At 38.9% G+C, this 19,017-nt stretch overlaps 1 protein-coding gene across 20 annotated transcripts in view; it reads right to left on the reverse strand.

The window, feature by feature from the left end:
• The window catches only part of MAGI1 (membrane associated guanylate kinase, WW and PDZ domain containing 1), a 618,838-nt gene that overhangs the window by 109,883 nt on the left and 489,938 nt on the right, over positions 1-19,017 (reverse strand). For all 20 annotated transcript variants that reach the window (XM_079934992.1, XM_079935000.1, XM_079935007.1 and 17 more), the window contains 2 exons: positions 13,763-13,969; positions 6,178-6,379 (listed from right to left, as the gene is read on the reverse strand). In XM_079934992.1, the coding sequence (XP_079791118.1) occupies positions 6,178-6,379; positions 13,763-13,969 (409 nt within the window). The remainder of the gene's footprint in view (positions 1-6,177; positions 6,380-13,762; positions 13,970-19,017) is intronic.

Here is a 19,017-nt window from a genome sequence, read left to right on the forward strand (position 1 = left end):
ATACCTAGGATATCTTTGTGGTTCTAATTTGCATTTCTCTAATGGCTAATGATGTTGAACATCTTTTCATGTACTTATTTCCCACCCATATATCTCCTTCAGTAAAATGTCTGTTCATGTCTTTAGTTCATTTTCTAACTGGATTTTTTTTTAACTGTTGAGTGTTGAGAGTTCTTTATATATTCTAGATACCAGTCCATTTTGAGATGTGGGGTTTATAAATATTTTCTCCCCGTCTGTAGTTTGTCTTTTCGTTTTCTTAACAGTCTTCTGCAAAGCAAAAGTTTTCATTTTGATGAAGCTGAATTGATCAATTATTCCTTTTAGGATCATGTTTTTGATGTCAAGTCAAAGAACCCCTTTCCTATTACTAGGTCTCAAAGACTTTCTATGCTTTTTCCCCCACTAGAAGTTCTATTACTTTACATTTTGTACTTTATGATGATCTATTCTGAGTTAATTTTTTTCTTTTTTCTAAGGCATGAGGTTTAGGCTGAGGTTAATTTATTTGCTTCTGGCTATACACTTGCTCCAGCACCATTTTATTGAAAAGGCGATCTTCCTTACATTGAATTGCTTTTACATTCTTTGTTGAAAATCGGTTGGACACATTTGTGGGCCTGTTTCTGGGTTCCCTTGATCTATGTGTCTATTTCTTCATCAATACCACACAGCCTTTATTACTGTGGCTAGTTAATAAGCCTTGATATAGGCCAGACTGATTACTGTGACTTCATTCTTCTTTTCCAAAACTGTTTTACCTATTCTAGTTCCTTTGCCTTTCTATATAAATTTTAGAATAAACTTGTCTATACTAACAAAAAGCCTCACTGAGATTTCCACAGGATTTATATTAAACCTGTACACATATTTGGGGAGAACTGACATCTTCACTATACCAATTCTGAGTCTTTCAATCCATGAATAGAGTAGGTCTCTCCATTTATTTAGACTTTCTTTGATTTCTTTCATCAGTATTTTGTAGTTTACGGCATACAAAATCCTATACATGTTTCATTAGATTTATACCTAAGTGGCGTTTTTTTTAAAAGTAAATGTGAATTACATTTTCTTTTGAATTTTGTTGTCTGCTTGTTCATGGTTAGTATATAGATATACAACTGATGTTTGTATGCTTATCTTTTATCTTGCTGAACTCACTGATTCTAAAACTGTCTTGTACATTTCTGGTGATTTTCTAGATAGATAATCTGTGTGTCTTTTCTTTCCTTTTATTTAGGGCTAGAATTACAGTAAAATGTTGAATAAGAGTGGTAAGAGATAATATCCTTGGCTTATTCCCCATCTTGCAGGGAAAGTTTTTTGTCTTTCCCCATTAAGTATAATGTTAGCTGTTGGTTTTTTATAGATGTTCTTTATGAACTCAAGAAATTCCCCTATGTTCTTATTTTCCTGAGACATTTCTATCATGAATGAGTGAATTCTGTCAAATACTTTGCATCAATAAAAAAGATCATGTGATTGGTTTTTTTCTTTACTGGGGTCTTAATATGGTGGATTACATTGATTAAATTTTCAAATACTGAACCAGTCTTGTATCCCTGGAATACTTCCCACTTGGGCATGGTGTATAATTTTTTTTCTGTATTATTGATTACTGTTTGCTAATATTTTGTTATAGGTTTTTGCATCTATATTCCAGAGGATATTGCTCTGCAGTTTTCTTTTTATTTTTTTCGTGGACTATCCTTGTTTGATTTTGGTAACAACGTAATACTAGCTTCTTAAACATAATCGGGAAGTGTTCCTCCTCTTCTATTTTCAGGAAGAAATTGTGTAGAAATTTAATTCTTCTTTGAATGGTTCTCCAGTGAAATCATCTGGTTTCCAGAATTTTCTTTTTCAAGAGTTTTTAAATTATAAATTCATTAGGGCTATTTAAATTACCTATTCCATATTGGATGAGTTGTGGTAGATAATGCTTCTCAAAGAATTTGGTCTATTTCACCTAAGTTGTCAAATTTATATGTACACACTTTCTGACAGCATTTTCGCATCTTTCTGATGTCTTCAGGGTCGGCAGTAATTCTTTCTTTAAATTTTAATATTGGTAATTCACACCTTCTCTAATTTTTTCTTTGTCAATCTTGCTAGAGGTTCTTCAATTTTATTAATCTTTTTGAAGAATCAGCTGGTTGTTTCATTCATTATCTCTGCTGTTTTTGCTTTTGATTTCATTAATTTCTGCCCTTTATTGTTTCCTTCCACTTATTTCACATTTAATTTGCTTTTCTTTTCTAAGCTCTTAAATTGGGGGCTCAGATTGTTGATTAGAGACTTCTCTTTTCTAATATATATGCGTAGTGCTATAAATTTACCTCTCATCACTCCTTTGGCTGTATCCCACCCAAGAGGGTGAGGAGTTCCTTGTTACTACTGGGTAGAGATGGGAATTCCAGCTCCACACTAGGGCTCTTCTGACACCAGCTTGGCTGGGAGTGGTAGGAGTGCCTTATTACTGTTCCCACTAACTCTCTGAGGAGGCTGGGGGCCACTTTACCACTGGTGGTAAAAATGCTGACTCTTCACCAAACCTCCTCTGCCACTACCCCAGTGGGGAGAGAGGCTGCCTTGTTACTGCCATGTCAGGATGGGCATCCAGGCTCCCCCAACGTGGTCTCCATTGAAGTTAGATGAAGAAAGGGGGAGTGCTCATTACTGCCGGGCTACAAAGTCCCAGTTATCTTCTGAGCCTTTTTGGACACCACACTTGCAGGGAGGTTTGAGATCCTAGTTATATCCTGTGAAGGGTAGAGGACTAGGCTTCTCACTGATCTTTGCTGGTAGAGGTGGGAGCACAGGCTTTTGTGTCTTGTTGGCTGAAGCCCAGCAGTTATTCAATAAAAGCTTCCTGCCTTGCAGGATACCCCTTCCTGGTCCTCTGGCTAGAGAGAGTAGGCTTTTATGAGGGCTTTGTTTTTTGGTCTCCACTTGTTGGTGTTTCTGAATTACTAGCTTCTTCAGTTCCAAGTCTGAGTTATATGAGGTAAAACAAAAACTCAGGGAACCCACCACCTGTCATTTCTGTGATCCCAAGTTCCCCAGCCAGTCTGCCTTATTTTTATCTCCTTTCGAAGTCTTCTTATGTCCGTTTTCTTTATAATATCCAGAGTTTGTAAGTCCATGCTTACTTTTTTAATGTTCTTAAATTCCGGTATTTCTTAGATTTCCCATAAACTGTAAAGCTAACACAGACACATATATGTAAAACAAGGTAGATCTGATTCTATAGAAATTTAACTTGCTATTCAATGTAAGATATTCTAAGATGAAGTTCTTCAGAATGAAGGGCACCTGAAATCTCATTAACCAGGATATATAATTTAGGCTAAAATAAAAATGGTGTGTATCTAATAATTTAATATCTACAGAATTTGATAGCTGCAGACCAAATCACAGAGTTGTCATAATAAGCCATACTTTTGCCTAAATTTTCTATTAAACATTAGGCCAATGAAGATTGGCCTGGCATTGGTTAAAAGCTAAATTAGGTTATGAAAAGTAAGCAAATCACTGTACTCTCCTATAAATCAGCCACAGTCTTGGGTCTTTACTAACCATTTTTACTAAGCACAGTCCTCACTAACCATCAAAATAACCAACTTTCTTTTTTCAAATTCATCAAGTCAGTCTTGAGCAAAACTATTGATACATTCTTTTTTTTTAAATAAATTTATTTTATTTATTTTTAACTTTTGGCTGCGTTGGATCTTCATTGCTGCACGTAGGCTTTCTCTAGTTGTGGTGAGCAGGGGCTACCCTTCGTTGCAGTGTGCGGTGCATGGGCTTCTCACTGCGGTGGCTTCTCCTGTTGCAGAGCATGGGCTCTAGGTGCACAGGCTTCAGTAGTTGCAGTGTGCGGGCTTCAGTAGTTGTGGCACGAGGGCTCGGTAGTTGTGGCTCATAGGCTCTAGACCGCAGGCTCAGTAGTCGTGGCACACGGGCTTAGTTGCTCTGTGGCATGTGGGATCTTCCCGGACCAGGGCCCGAACCTGTGTCCCCTGCATTGGCAGGCAGATTCTTAACCACTGGGCCACCAGGGAAGCCCCTTTCGATACATTCTTTTCTAAAAATTTGAGTTTCACATATTACTCTGTATTAGGAATTCCTCTGTTATATTTTCCTTTGCTCAACGTAATTTTTCCTTACTAATGGACATAACTTTAAAGGCAATTTATTGCAAAAGCTAAGTATAAAATTCTAAGCTTATAGGTGACATCCATTTTTATAACATTTAAACTCCTCTGTGGTAACCAAATGATGATGATAAAAATGGTAACAGTAACAATAATGCTCAGTAATTAATACTAGCCCACGCTTTACATCCATTACCTCATCTAACTCTCACGAAAATGTGACAGGGTAGGCATGATCCACAACATTCATGTCCTTCTACACACAGGGAAAACTGAGATGCAGAGAGGCAAACTCAAGTTCCCAAGATCATATAAATAGTAAGGGGTAGAAACAACATGAGTTTTTAGGGGAGCTCTTAACCACTATACTTCCCTAACTCCCAGGAAAAGACTTCATCATCCACCCCTGTCTGCAGTCAGCATTTGTCATGAGCATGAAGACAGAAATATGGACTGTCCCCTCCTTCTGGTTGGAAAATAACCCAGGAGGTATAGTTCACTCATCTCCGATTTCCTAGGTTAGTTCTGAAAGAGGGTGTTACGAGACCCAAGCCTTTTCCCTCACTCCCATGTCCTTAGGATAATTATACTTTCTTACCCTTGCTGATTTTTCTAATTACAAAATATATGCTAGAATATTATTTGAGTGGAAATATATATTCAAACCCCACAGACATGTATAATGTAGTTAAGAAAATAAATTCTTTAAATTCCTTACTTAACTCAAACTCAAGTGTTAATAGATACTTCCAGAATTTTTCTAGACATAGAAGTATATCTACATATTCATGGAAAACAAATATATACATATAATAACACAGCAGATATGTGTATATGCCCATGTATTTTACAAAGGTGAGACATTTCATATGTTATTCAAAAATGTCCTTTGTTATTGTTCCCTGAACAGCAGATCTTCAACGTTAATCTATTGGGTTGGCCAAAAAAGTTCTTTCGGGTTTTTCTGCAACATCTTATGGAAAAACCCAAATGAACTTTTTGGCCAACACGCAGTATTTGAGAAGAACAGACTTACCTATGTTTTTAATTTAATAGATTAATTGATCATTTTGTTTTTCTTTTTTATGGTACATAAAACTATGGTGAATCTTAATAGGGAATCTCAACAATAGAGCCAAAGTACAACATTTAAAAAATTGAGTATTGGTTAAGAAATTACATTATCTTAGATTTTCTAGAATGGTTTCAGTTTTATGTAATTTTTTCCTTTCCAGTACAGGTTATTTGTTAAATATTTAACTATATAATATTAAGTTTTTAATTTTGAAAGACTTTTCACATCTCTATATTCTCAAACTTCAATCCTTATACCTTACACCATGCAAAAAAATTAACTTAAAATGGATCACAGACCTAAATGTAAATTATACAACTTCTAAAGGAAATATAGCAGAAAAAGACTGCATTTTGACTTTGAGTTAGGCCAAGATTTCTTAGCTTCTACACTAAAAACACAATCCACAAGGGGAAAAAAAAAGTGAAAAATTAGACTTCATAAAAATTAAGAACTTCTGGCTCTTCAAAAGACACAGTTAAGACAATGGAAAGAAAAGCCAGACTTGGACAAAATGTTTGCAAATCACACATATAATAAAGGAATTGTATCCAGAATATATGAAGAACTCTTAAAACTCAAAAAAGAAAAAAAAAGGAAACTACAACCCAATTAAGAAAAAATAAGCAAAGGATTTATATATTCTAAGCAGCTAGATATATTCTTCATATATAATACCATAATTTATATATACACCATAGTTTAGTTGTCTAACTCTTTAGGGAAATTATTAATCTTATGCTTCCTCCAGCTCTTCAGTTTCAATGATTAGGATGTTATGCTAATTGCTTTTTTTGTACAAGGCTTGTTAAATCGTAGGAGAGAAGACCATCAGCACACGATCAGTCCTTTTACAATAAATTTACATCAGTAGCTGCTAGAGAAAGAGAAAGAAGGGAAATGGAAAAAGAGAGAGAGATTCAGGTAGAAATAATGGTACTTTACTCTATAAAATAGACTTCTCCGTTTTCGGTATAGGCCATCTCCCAGTTTTCAGGTAGAGGACCTAAATTATCCTCTGCAGAAAGAGGTAGGTATTGAGGGAACTTCTGAGAAGGGTCCGTGATGGGAGCGGCGATGATGCTACTATTGACAGGCCGGAGCGTTGCTTCTTGAAGACTGTGCTCTTCTTGGTCACCAGAATCGGCTGTTTAATCATGGGGAGAGAAAAAAACCATCGTCAATCATACCCCAAACTGAGGTGTTCACTACTGTGGGCATCTATATTCTTAAAAGCCTTCATCCTTTCCTAATTGCTGGACATCGACTATACTGTTTTATTTAGATGAAAGTTCTTTTAATAGAAAACATCAAAATGATGAATCAACTTGATTTTACTGAAAAAGAAAGAAGGGAAAAACATGCTCAAATAATGAATTGCTCACAATCTTCGAAATATCAAAGAAGAAACACATTCATGACTCAAACCCTCAAGTCCCTTAAACTAAGAAGGCCATCAGGTCACAGACTGAGCTGCACTCTCATCCCGTAGGTATCATTTGGTTTCATGACTGAAGAGGACTTTTGGAGGCAAGAAAAAAATCAATTCCAAAAAGTTTAGAATATAAAGACAGCTCTACCACTGAGTCAGATTCTAGCCTCCTTGGGAAAAGTGAGGAGAATGTTACTGTGAAAACCAGGACAGTTACCTCCAGAACAGTATTGTGTTGGTGGACTGCTTTGACTTGAGTCCTGAAGGCTCTAAGTACCTGAGTCTCCTTGCCTTCTTATTAACTAGAAACATCAGGAGGTGATGTCATCGAAGTCTCCACAAACGGCATTGTTGACATTCTCAATCTCCATGGGGCTTTAAAACATATTAATCTGGGGATGTAGTCATTTTCTATCTCCCACAGTAATTCTCCTGCAGACATTTCTGATTTACTCGAAGCAGACTGAGGAATAATAAAAGGCTGTTTTCAAATCTTCCCCCGATCAATAGCTCCCAACAACACACATGAGAATAAAGGTAATCCAAAAGTTGGATGGAGGACATGTCAAGCCTATTAAATAACCACCTCCACCAAAAATCCACCGCCGTTGACGAGGCCGAGTGGCCTTTCCCTGCCTTGCATCTATCCCCTCGTCTTCTGGTACAACCGCTCAGATCTCCATTTGGAAATCATCTCCTCCATTCAAGGTCCATGTGGTCCAGGTGGGGACTGACTATACCCACTCCAAGTTCATGCAGTGGGCCCAAGTCACACCCATATCACTCTTGCCTTTATGACTGGATCAAGCACATGGTCCAAGGCAAACTAATGTAGGCATGGGAGTGCCTGCTGAAACTATCAAGCAAGAGGTAGCCTCTTGATGCTGAAGTTATTAAGCTGATAGATTCCCATGTTGTAAAGCTTGGCAAGACTTGTCTGAAAATTAAACTCATGTAGAGGAAAGCAGAGATAAAATACAGAGAAAGTCGCCTAATACCCCTGATGAAACCTCTCTGATTTCATGTACTCCTGGCCTCTTCAATTGCTTGATCTCCTAAATTCCCTTTCCTGCTGAAACCGATTTGAGTTGATTTTACAATTTGCACCGATGAGTGCAGGTTAATACAACAACTATTAAGTTTGAAGGAAAAAGAGGAAATTAGGCCACTATGGAAGAAAAAATTTGAAATTACTAATCAATAGCAAAAATCCAAAACATGGCAAGAATTAAGAGATTCACCCTTAATTCTCTAGGAGGGAAAATGTATTCATTTCTGGTACATCATTGGAAGGTACCCTTCTTAAGCTTAAGTGTATGTAAGAATCACCTGGAGAGATTTTTGTTTGTTTGTTTTGTTTTGTTTAATATTTATTTATTTGGTTGCACCAGGTCTTAGATGTGGCATGGGGGCTCCTTAGTTGCTGCTTGCCGGCTCCTTAGCTGCAGCATGTGGGCTCCTTAGTTGTGGCATGTGAACTCCTAGTTGCAGCATGCATGTGGGATCTAATTCCCTGACCAGGGACGAACCCAGGCCCCCTGCATTGGGCGTGTGGAGTCAACCACTGTGCTACCAGTGAAGTCCCTGGAGAGATTGCTAAAATGCAGACATGGCTCCCTACTTCAGACAACAGATTTGGAATTAGGTTCAAAAACGTGTATTTTGACAGCACCCAGGTGATGGAGATTCAAGTACAAGCACTACACTTTGAAGACAGAGATACAAAAATTGCTCAACAACAAAAAAATCACTAGAACCTTTAGCTTCTAGGAGGGGTTTTGCTCAGCTGGCAATGTGACAGGGTACGGTGCAGCCTCGGGGTACAAATTCCTATGACCACTGATGCCAGGTCGGAGACACAAATGATGTATGTCTAGAACACTGGAGAGGGTGTATCCTTTCTGAAAGGAGCAGAGAACTCAGCGCCAGACAATTAGTATCCTGGGGAAAAGTGTACTCAGGGTTTCCGGATTTCTGATTTTTTCAAGAGAAGGTGGAAATCTATATTTTTATGCAAAACCTTCTAATTTTCCAATCCTAATTCCTTTGAAAAATAAAGCGGTGTAGCACAAGCAAGAAAATGAAAGATAGTGATTATAAGCACTGACTCTGAAGCCAGAATGCTTGAGTTTGAATCCTGGCTTTACTCTTGACTAACTTGGGAAACACACTCAACCTCTATGTGCCTTAGTTTCCTTATCTGTAAAGTGGGGATAATAACAGTACTTACCTCATAAGGTTGGGGGGAGGACTAGTTTATGTAAAGCACTCAGCACAGTAAACATCATCTTATTCATTAAAGTTGTTATTATTAAATTTTGTTTGCAGGTCAGAGCTGGCCCTCGGGCTGCCAATTCATTATAAATAGGCAGAAAAAGGATGGATTTGACAGCAAACCACAGAACAAATCATAGTGTGCCTATTTCTAACTATGTGACTTTAGAAGAGACTTTACCTTTCTGAGCATTTGTTTCCTCATCTGTAAAATGGGCATAACACACACACCACAAAAAGGGAACTATATGAAAAACGCCTGCAAAAGTGCCTGGAGCTCAGTGAGCGCTCAACAGAGCTCAGGACTTGGATGTGCTACTGGAAACACCAAGGGTTAAGGGTCAGTGATCATCTATTAATATGATATTTAAGAGTCAGAGAAGTGCTGGGACAATAGTAGACATTCCAATAATTTTACTGAAACATTTTAATTAACCTATTTTAATAGAAACTGGATGTAACAGGAAAAGGGTGGTGGCCACAGGTGGGCCACTACATATGAAAAGAGAAACAACTTGGTTTAATCCTGAAGGTACACGATTCATGGAAAGGGGAGGGGAAGAAGGGGGGAGGAAAAAGTCCTGCCGGTACTTCAAAACCTCGACTACATCAAGGGAATATTAGCTCACTGAAAAAATATATATGTAATTTTAATTTACTAGAGAAATAAGAAATCCCTTCAGCAACTAGACCTTATTTTAAATTATCCAAATATATTTTATTTTATATGTTTTCAGTGTCTTCTTAAAGAAAAAAAGCTTTATTTACATATGATTGACATACAAAAAGCTATAGATATTAATTTTTCAGCTTTACTGAGGTATAATTGACAAAGCTGTAAGATATTTAAAATTCACACTGTGATGATTTGATACACATGTACATTGTCAAAGAATTCCTCCCATCTGGTTAACTGTTAAAAAAAGGTGACAGATATTTAATGTATACAACTTGATATGTTTGGTTTTCTGTTTCTTCCTTCTAGTTCGGGAGAACCTTAAAACAATCTCATTCTCTGAAAGAAAATCAGAAGTCCAAAAATGAGAGACTGGGGCACACATAGGGCAGATTTCAAAATTTCATAGTCCTAATCATGGCTTTGACTTTACACATGCTCTGACTTCAAAAACTCTTTCATTTAATTTACCAAACATTTAAGAGCACTGCTATCACTCTCTTACTAAAGATTGCCAATGCATCCAAAGAGGACAGGTAGAATGAATTACTGGAACACAGACTGGGTAAGCAAACAGGAGGCTGGATTCTTGCACTGTCTAGTGAGCTTATTAACACACACTATTCCTCAGCGTTCTCATCTGCAAAATGGGGAAGATAATACTTAGGCTGCCTACCAAGATCTCCAGGAGGTTTATAGGATACCTGTGAAAATGATTCATAACCGTAAATAAACATGTAAAACATGTTCATTCATGGTAAGTCAGAAGCTTCCCAGCATTTACATACACTGACACACTTGGGAGCATTTGAAGGTGACTTTGACAACATAAGCTCATGTCAAATATACATTCTGGAGCTTATTTGAAATTACACATGCATTCAGATTTATGTGCCTCCCTCACTGTGTACATAACCAGTCAAAACCTTTGAGGCTACAAAGGGCTAATAAACTTGATTTAAAGCACAAATGACACAGTGGATGAGCCACGCAGATTCTGGAGTCAGACTTTTTGGGCTGAAATGACAGCTTTCACCCTCACTGGCTTTGCGATACTGGACAAGCAATTAGACCTCCCTAGTATATGTATGAGAGCTTAGGAAAGTGCCTGCCACAGAGCACTGGGGAACCATTAGCTCTTTTGGTAATATCATTATCTCTTGACATTCCAAAGCAATATCTTACCATTAACTGCTAATGAAAAAGCAGCATCAGCAGTCTAATGTTCAACAACAGGGAGGCTGTTGGGAAAACAAGCTTAAGAACACAATTAAATAACATTTTTGGTGTCTCTTAGAGGTGGTTAATGGATGGATCAGCAACTTTTTAGTTGCGGTGGTTTGTTATATATTTTTCAAGTTGTCTATAATGAACAAAATACTTTCACAAATGTTTTAATTTATTTGTATAAATAACTGCGTGCTTTGCCCAACAGTGTAAGTCTACCTTCGTGAAGCACAAATTAACAGTGTTCTCTCTCTAGGGCCTCCTTTAGGTCTGTAATTTGGGCATAACTTGTAGGAGACTGTCCTACTGCCTTGTGTTCAACAGTCAAGTTCTACGGTGAGAATCTGGGATGACTTCTCATTACTCAGCTCCTGCCTCCATCTTTGGTTGCAGAAAGGAAGGAAGGAAGGAAGGAAGAAGCGACCTCCCCAGGATGCTCCTGGCCTTAAACTCCCTGCTCTTTTATCAGCAGATAGTGCTAATGTTATTTAGGCATGTTATTTAGACATTTTGTGCCCCCTTCAAAAGAACCAAGCAGAAGTCAGCTGAGATCGTACCAAGAGCCTGTTATTAAAAACATCCTGGTAAATATCATTTTAAATAGCTCCATAGTGTTTGTACATTTGAATCTGACACTCATGCCTCTATCACAAATGGCTCAACCAGGAGTCAAGACTTCATTATGGTACTGCCACTCTGTGCTCGAAGCAGCTGGTGGATTGCTACTTAAAGAGGTTCGGAGCGCAAGATGCTTTGACACAGCTAGCTTGATACACATATCACAGACTGGGTAGTCTCAATTATTTGAAAGGATTCATATGAGTCAGGGTATGACATGTTGTCAGCTGTCATACTTGCAGTTTGGTAAGTGAGGAGGCATTTATTCAAAATATCCCTTCCGTATTAAAGATGCCCTATCACTTGTATATCTCAGAATCAAGTCTCTCTCCATGCATCCCATCAGGCGCCACTTGGCTTTCTTTTTTTGTGCAGAAACAAATGATCAGACTGCCTTTAGCAATGATGACCCAGGCCCAGGTGGTTATTTTTTTTTTTTTTCCCCCGACACCAGGAGTTCAAGTAGGGATGTTATGAGGTCAGATTTTCTGAGGCCTGGCTTCTAGAGACAGAGATTTACAGTGGTTAGAAATTGGAAAAGCATCAAGACCTACACTCAACTATCCCTACTCTGTTCTTGCTTTGTACCGAGAAATCTACTTAGTTAATGGAGGACAAATAAAGGCACCCAAGCTTCTTGGGGACCATCCAGTCAGCTTGGCAGAACTGTTTCGATGCATGTTACCCCCAAGGTCTTTCTATTTCTGTGACCACATCTACATTTTTGGGTTATATCATAATTTGCTATTCTTATTTGTTGGAAGATCAAGACATTAAAATAGTGGCTATTTTTTTTTCAAGGAAGTATTGACTTTTTTTTCATAATCTGCTTTTATTTCGGTGAGGACTACTATAAACGGATAAAATATTTTGAAGTGGATGAGATTAACTGATTTCAATAAACAAATATGTAGCAATGGGTAAATTTATTCCAGATATTGCAACTGTAGGTCAGCCACTGGCCTAATCCATTCTAATTGAGAAAATGGAAATTTTCCTGGACTCGAATTCTTAGAGCTGGAAGGGGGAACCTAGATGTGATCTGATCCTAACCAGTCATTTTACAGATGAGAGCAGTTAGACACTATGTTCATAATAAGACAGATACCATGAACAAAGCTAGGACAGCAAGCCAGGACTCCTCCTTTCCCTAGTGCTTCTTATGGAAGGGTTGGGTTACCGTTACAATGATAAGCCATCAAAGAATTTTTTAAATTGTTGCCTTGAAAAAGTTTAGGCTTCAGAAAGGCCCATACAGGCAGGAGAAAGCATTCAACTAACACAAACTTCTTTCTAAATATCCTAGTAGACTTGGTAGCGCAAGGAGGAAAATACAGAACTGTAACTCTAAAATATCAAAGAAAATAAGTATAGGAAAAACAGAAAAAACAAGCGGTCTTCAAAGTCACAACATTATCGACGAGTAACTCATGTCTTATTCAGCTGCGACATTGTGAGTTACTATATAAGGTCAAACCCCCAAAGAGTCAAAAATATTACTGAACAGTTCTGGGTCACTGCGCTAACCCAAGGAATGTATATCACAGCCTCTGTGAACGGTGCCTCCAGGGAACGTGCAATTCCTAACCTGTACATCCTTATTCAGAGGACTTATCCTTGAAGATCCCCTCATAAAATACAGCCTACCTAAGCTTGGGCGTAGATAGCCCTGAATGTATATATAAAAATATAATGCAATGAGTAATATATGCTATATAATATAAAATACATATGCAGTATAAAATCTTATAGTATTTATTACTTTTTCATCTTTTCCCTCTTAGGGAATATAGCAGAATTTGCATAAGTTAACACATGATTTATTTCCACTGTATCTCTACTTGCAAAGGTATGAGAAAAAAGGATGCTGCTAGCCTTCCACACAGCATCAAGTGATATTAAACTATTAAACAAATTCTCCTATTTGTCTTTACAAGCAATCAGCCATAATTATGATGGAGCAGTGTCAAGACTAAGTAATGAATGAACAAAACAGATTCTTATGGATATCATTTTGAACAAAAAGAAAAGATGCTGATTATTCTTGATTTCCTTCCACAAACACTGCCCTCCTGCCCCTTTAAGATAGCTGGGTGAAGTTAAAATACTCTTGCCAAGAAGCATGAAAAACAGACCAGGGAAAAGACCATCTCTTCCCCAAGCACCATGTGGTCAGAGTTTGAATTCTGGAGATCCTTCCAAATTCCTCCTGAGAATAGAAACCTTCTTGTAACTCTTCACAAAAGCCTCCCCCAGCCCTCCTTCCCTAAGTCCACCGAGGGAGAACATCATCTGGTCTTTACCTGTAAAGCTACTGTTCATTTCAGGAACATCATCCTCTTCCTCATTCTCCGCGTGGACTATGCCAGCATTTTGCATATCATTGTAGGACTTGGTTCGCTTTGGGGTTGACTGCTTGGAGCCAGAATGAAGGCTTTGCAAGGCATCCGTCGTGATCACTTTCCCACTGAGTGGCTGGCTAGGAGGTTTGGGTGTCCCATAATAGTTTCCTAGGTGATGGAGAGACACATTTGCATGTTTCAGAAAGAATACTTTGTTTCTCTCAAGACTGCAAATCCAAATCTCTCAGCCCATTAAAAAAAAAATTTTTTTTAAACTAGAAACCCAGAACAAACTGTATTTCATTTCTAGAATGGGTTAGAAAACATGTCAGTCCTACCCAGTTAGACATGGTGATTTCGGAAGCCAGGAGGAAAGCTGCATTGTGATGGGGCAAAGAACCTACCAGGGCTAAAAACAAAGGCGTCTGTGCTGAATGGCAGAGCTTCATCCTCATTACATTTGAATTTCAATCGGTCACCTTCTTACATATATGCACCAGCATAATGCAGAATCCAATTTAGAGAGAGTGGCGCACAAAATAACAAATTCATTACTGCCGGCACCCTTACAGGCCAACAAAGTTGAGGTCACCCTCCATTAATAAGGGGACTCCTCAAGAGGGAACCAGGGCAATATTTTTTTAAAAAGGAAAGTGAACACCACGTGGCGCCTCTTTAACTGAATGGCAGGCCTGACTATCAAGGTCATGTGTGGTTGGAACAAATCCTCACCCAGTTTTAAGAGGAAACTCTTGTGTCGACAGTGGCAGCCCTCATGGGTCACTCGTTTAGTAAGTGCCCATTTTCACTTTTAGCCACTTCCCCCAGAGTTTGCCGCAGGTCTGACTGTCATGTGTGCTAAGTGACTCTGAGTGGTGCCTGTATGGGTTTTTACATTTTAATTTTTATTTTAATATGTGTATTGTTTTTTGTTTTTTTTTTTTTGTGGTACGCGGGCCTCTCACTGTTGTGGCCTCTCCCGTTGTGCAGCACAGGCTCCGGACGCGCAAGCTCAGCGGCCATGGCTCACGGGCCCAGCCGCTCAGCGGCATGTGGGATCTTCCCAGACCGGGGCACAAACCCGTGTTCCCTGCATCGGCAGGCAGACTCTCAACCACTGCACCGCCAGGGAAGCCCTAATGTGTGTATATTTTTAATGTGCAGTAGAAAAATCTAACTAGTAAGTGATAATAGTAAAATATAACATTTACTTCTAAAACTTAAGTGATAAAGCAATACTTTATAAAACTGACTTTTTTAAACTTGCAGTTAAACCTGAAGTTTCAAAAAGCAGCTATATTTAATAAGAAATTAATTGAGTAAATAATAGCAATGGTAACGATGAGTTTCCTTTCGAACACCTAAGGTAAAAATTGAGTTCTTTTAAAGAAAACCTGAAGTAAATAAACAATACTATGTTAAGATATAGACAAAATCATGAAGGTGAGTCATGAATGGCCAAAGTTTGAAAAATACAGCTTATAATCAATAATATTCAGTGACTACATGATAAAAAAAATCAACATCAGAATGCCATTGATCCATTCACCCTCTCACATCAAAGGAGTTAGGCCAGGAAGATAGATCATATTGAGTCCTTCAAAAAATCGTAAGTAGGGGGCTTCTCTGGTGGCCCCTGAAGCAGGGGACACGGGTTCATGCCCTGATCCGGGAGGATCCTGCATGCCGCAGAGCGGCTAGCCCCGTGAGCCATGGCCGCTGAGCCTGCGCGTCCGGAACCTGTGCTCTGCAACAGGAGAGGCCACAACAGTGAGAGGTCCGCGTACCGCCAAAAAAAAAAAAAAAAAAAAAATCCGTAAGTAAGGACTTCCCTGGTGGTCCAGTGGTAAAGAATCCGCCTTCCAAAGCAGAGGACGTGGGTTCTATCCCTGGTCAGGGAACTAAGATCCCACATGACTCGGTGCAACTAAGCCTGCGTGCCACAACTAGAGAGAAGCCCGTGCACCACCAATGAAGAGCCCACATGCCGCAACAAAGACCCACCGCAGCCAAAAAACAAAAAAAAGCCTAAGTTACGTTTGTAATTCTATGCTTAGTAAGGTATAATTTGTAAATAATAACAAATCCTGTACACAGTTGCTTCCCAAGAATCTTACCCCATTGTCTAACCTCAGCACATAATTGTATAAAATACACATTTTATTATACAAGCACAAAAAGAAAAGGAGACAGTAATATGCTGCTCAGCATGAGACACATAGGTGATAAAGAATTTATATGCACTAAATTTATCTTTATAATTAAAATTTCTTTCTTAACACTATTTCTCTAAAATACTTTTTGAATCATCAAATTTATGAGTATATGCACCCACTTTCTTTGAGAGTGGTGTAAACAGCATGTTTCAGCAGGGGAACCCTGAAAATGCATATTAAAAAGAGCGGTAGATGACCGGGCACCATGTTTGAATTTGAAGGAAACCAAATAGAAACCTGGTAAGTGCATTGTGGTGGCTTGTATTCAATTCAATCATTACAGTTCTTTCACAGAAAGTAATATTTCAACCTCTTGAAAAAACTTCTTTCAGGTTTCCAACTTAAAGGTATAGGGATTGAACAAAACTAGCTTGAAGAAAAGGCATCCATGTGTGTTTTTAGAGACTAACAAAAGCATAGGAAGAATGAACAAATGTATGAACCAAGACTCAACCCGCATTTCTAAAGAGGTTACAACCAAAGGATGAATCGTGCCTTTGATGAAGTTGGAACACAGCCGCAGCAGTGACTGTTTTCATGAACTGAAGACTGTTAGTGAGGTTTAGGTAAGTAAAACAGCTATTTACACAGTAATCTTCACCGTGGACAAAAGATGAGACAAACCTCTAACGAATCTAATTCTAATTCCTTATGATCACTATTATACAAAAACATCATGTACATTTTTGACTTAGAGGTTAAAGTAAGACCAATGTCTGCAAATAAGAATCTTACACTGAAAGATGTGACTAAAAGATAGGATCCTTTATTCATAATTTTATAATTATAATTTTGCAATCATTATCACTCATTTTCAGCGCCATTAAGCCAAGGCAATGTTCATGAAACTACCATCATTTAAAAATCAATTAAGGGCTTCCCTGGTGGCGCAGTGGTTGAGAGTCCGCCTGCCGATGCAGGGGACACGGGTTCGTGCCCCAGTCCGGGAAGATCCCACATGCCGCGGAGCGGCTGGGCCCGTGAGCCATGGCCGCTGAGTCTGCGTGTCCGGAGCCTGTGCTCCGCGACGGGAGAGGCCACAACAGTGAGAGGCCCGCGTACCACAAAAAAAAAAAAAAAAAAAATTAACTTAAAACTTAGGCATCCTCAGTTTAGGACAGAAATAAATGTTTGAAAAAGAAAAGTTCTAGTTAAATTTGACAAATATGTGTGGATTTTCCTCAGTTGTCAAGTTCAGGGTCTTTCTGAAGTTAATAAGTGATTAGCAGATTTCTCAATGCAATTACAAACTCCTCCCAAAAACCCACTTATTCATCATTGTTTCCTCTTTCTGGAAATTAGTTTTAAGATCAATTGGAGACAGATAAAAGCACCTATGTCAATAGGTTGAACCGTACATAATTGCTGTTGTAAAAGATAAACTGTCGAGTATCAGCAATTTCACTTGGGTTAACCTAATGTATAGGCATTGGGAGCGCGGGGCACATGGCAGTGACAAAGAACTTGGAAGAGGACAGCCTGGGATTCAAATGCCAACTTCACTGCTAATTGGTTATATAACCCTGGCCAAGTCATTTAACCATTTTTTTAAAAATCTTCATCCTCTTCTGTAAAATTGGGAATTTTAAGAATACCGAGTTTCTACCTAGAGTGCCTATTATGAGAATGCAATGAGACAGTCCATTTCATACCTTTAGCACACATAAAAGGCTTCACTACAGGGAGGCTTGATAAATGCTACTTAATGTTAATAGTGTATGTTTCTAATCTTTAAAATGAGAAGTTCCTTACACCTTGTTGGAAGGATTAATGAGACAATGTGTCTGAAGTGCTTGCCACATGGTAACTGAGTACCATTCCTTTACTGATGTAAAGGAACAAGCAATGCCAATGACCAAATAACCTTGGGCAAGTTATTTACTCTCAGTCTCACTTTCTCTGTGCAATGGGAATGGTAGCATGAGCTTTAACAACATCACAGGATTATCATGAAAATCAAATGATGTAACTTTCTTTTTTTTTCTTTTTTTTTTTTTTTTTGCGGTACACGGGCCTCCCTCTGCTGTGGCCTCTCCTGTCGCAGAGCACAGGCTCCGGACACGCAGGCTCAGCGGCCATGGCTCACGGGCCCAGCCGCTCCGCGGCATGTGGGATCCTCCCGGACCGGGGCACAAACCCATGTCCCCTGCATCGGCAGGCGGACCCTCAACCACTGCACCACCAGGGAAGCCCAAATGATGTAACTTTCTTGAAGGTATCCTGTAAACTATAAGGTATTATGAGACCATGTAATTATTCAAACTTCTCCAGTATTTCTAATTTCCCATATTGCCTACAACCTTTACAGAAAAGCTTCTATCTCGTGGTTTTCTAAGGGCAGAGGGTTCAACTTTCCTTTGCAGATATTTTTTAAAAAATCATCTGAATCAGTGACCAACATTTAAAAACTGAATATTTCTGATTAAAACCTGGATATACTGGGAGGTGCTGCCTGACAAACTGTAAGGTCTGGTTCTTTGGATTTGTCTTTTATAGGCAATGTTGGTGACAAGTGTGTGACCAAATTCACCAGGAACACACTCACTGAATTAAGGATTTCTGCACAAAGGTTTTGGCTCCTACCCTTGGTCTGCCCAGCCCTTGCCAGACAAACACCTGGCCCCAAACTAGAAGAGTCCCCTAAGGCTGTTGCAACGCAAAGGTCTGGGCAGATAAAGGGGCATGCACACCGGAGGGATACAAGAAAACCTCAAAAATCCTCTACAATTCACAGACTGGTCTTGGAGTGAATTGATTTTGGGTGAATCTGGTTTTGGACCCTGCACTTCTGGCTGATGGGGTCAGGCCACAATCCCACGTTGTCTTTCCATGCAACCAAGGGCAAGATGGCTCATGCACTCCCCCATCTGCCACAGTTACCACCAGCACTGCCTCTACCAGGCCTATATACTCTCTCACTCCACCTACCCGGATGCCCAGGCACTTAAATTCAAAACCCCACCCTTCTGGGAGATTCTCCACCTTTATCAATCATTTCCA

This window comes from Stenella coeruleoalba (assembly GCF_951394435.1).
Source record: "Stenella coeruleoalba genome assembly, chromosome: 10".
Classification (NCBI taxonomy): domain Eukaryota; kingdom Metazoa; phylum Chordata; class Mammalia; order Artiodactyla; family Delphinidae; genus Stenella; species Stenella coeruleoalba.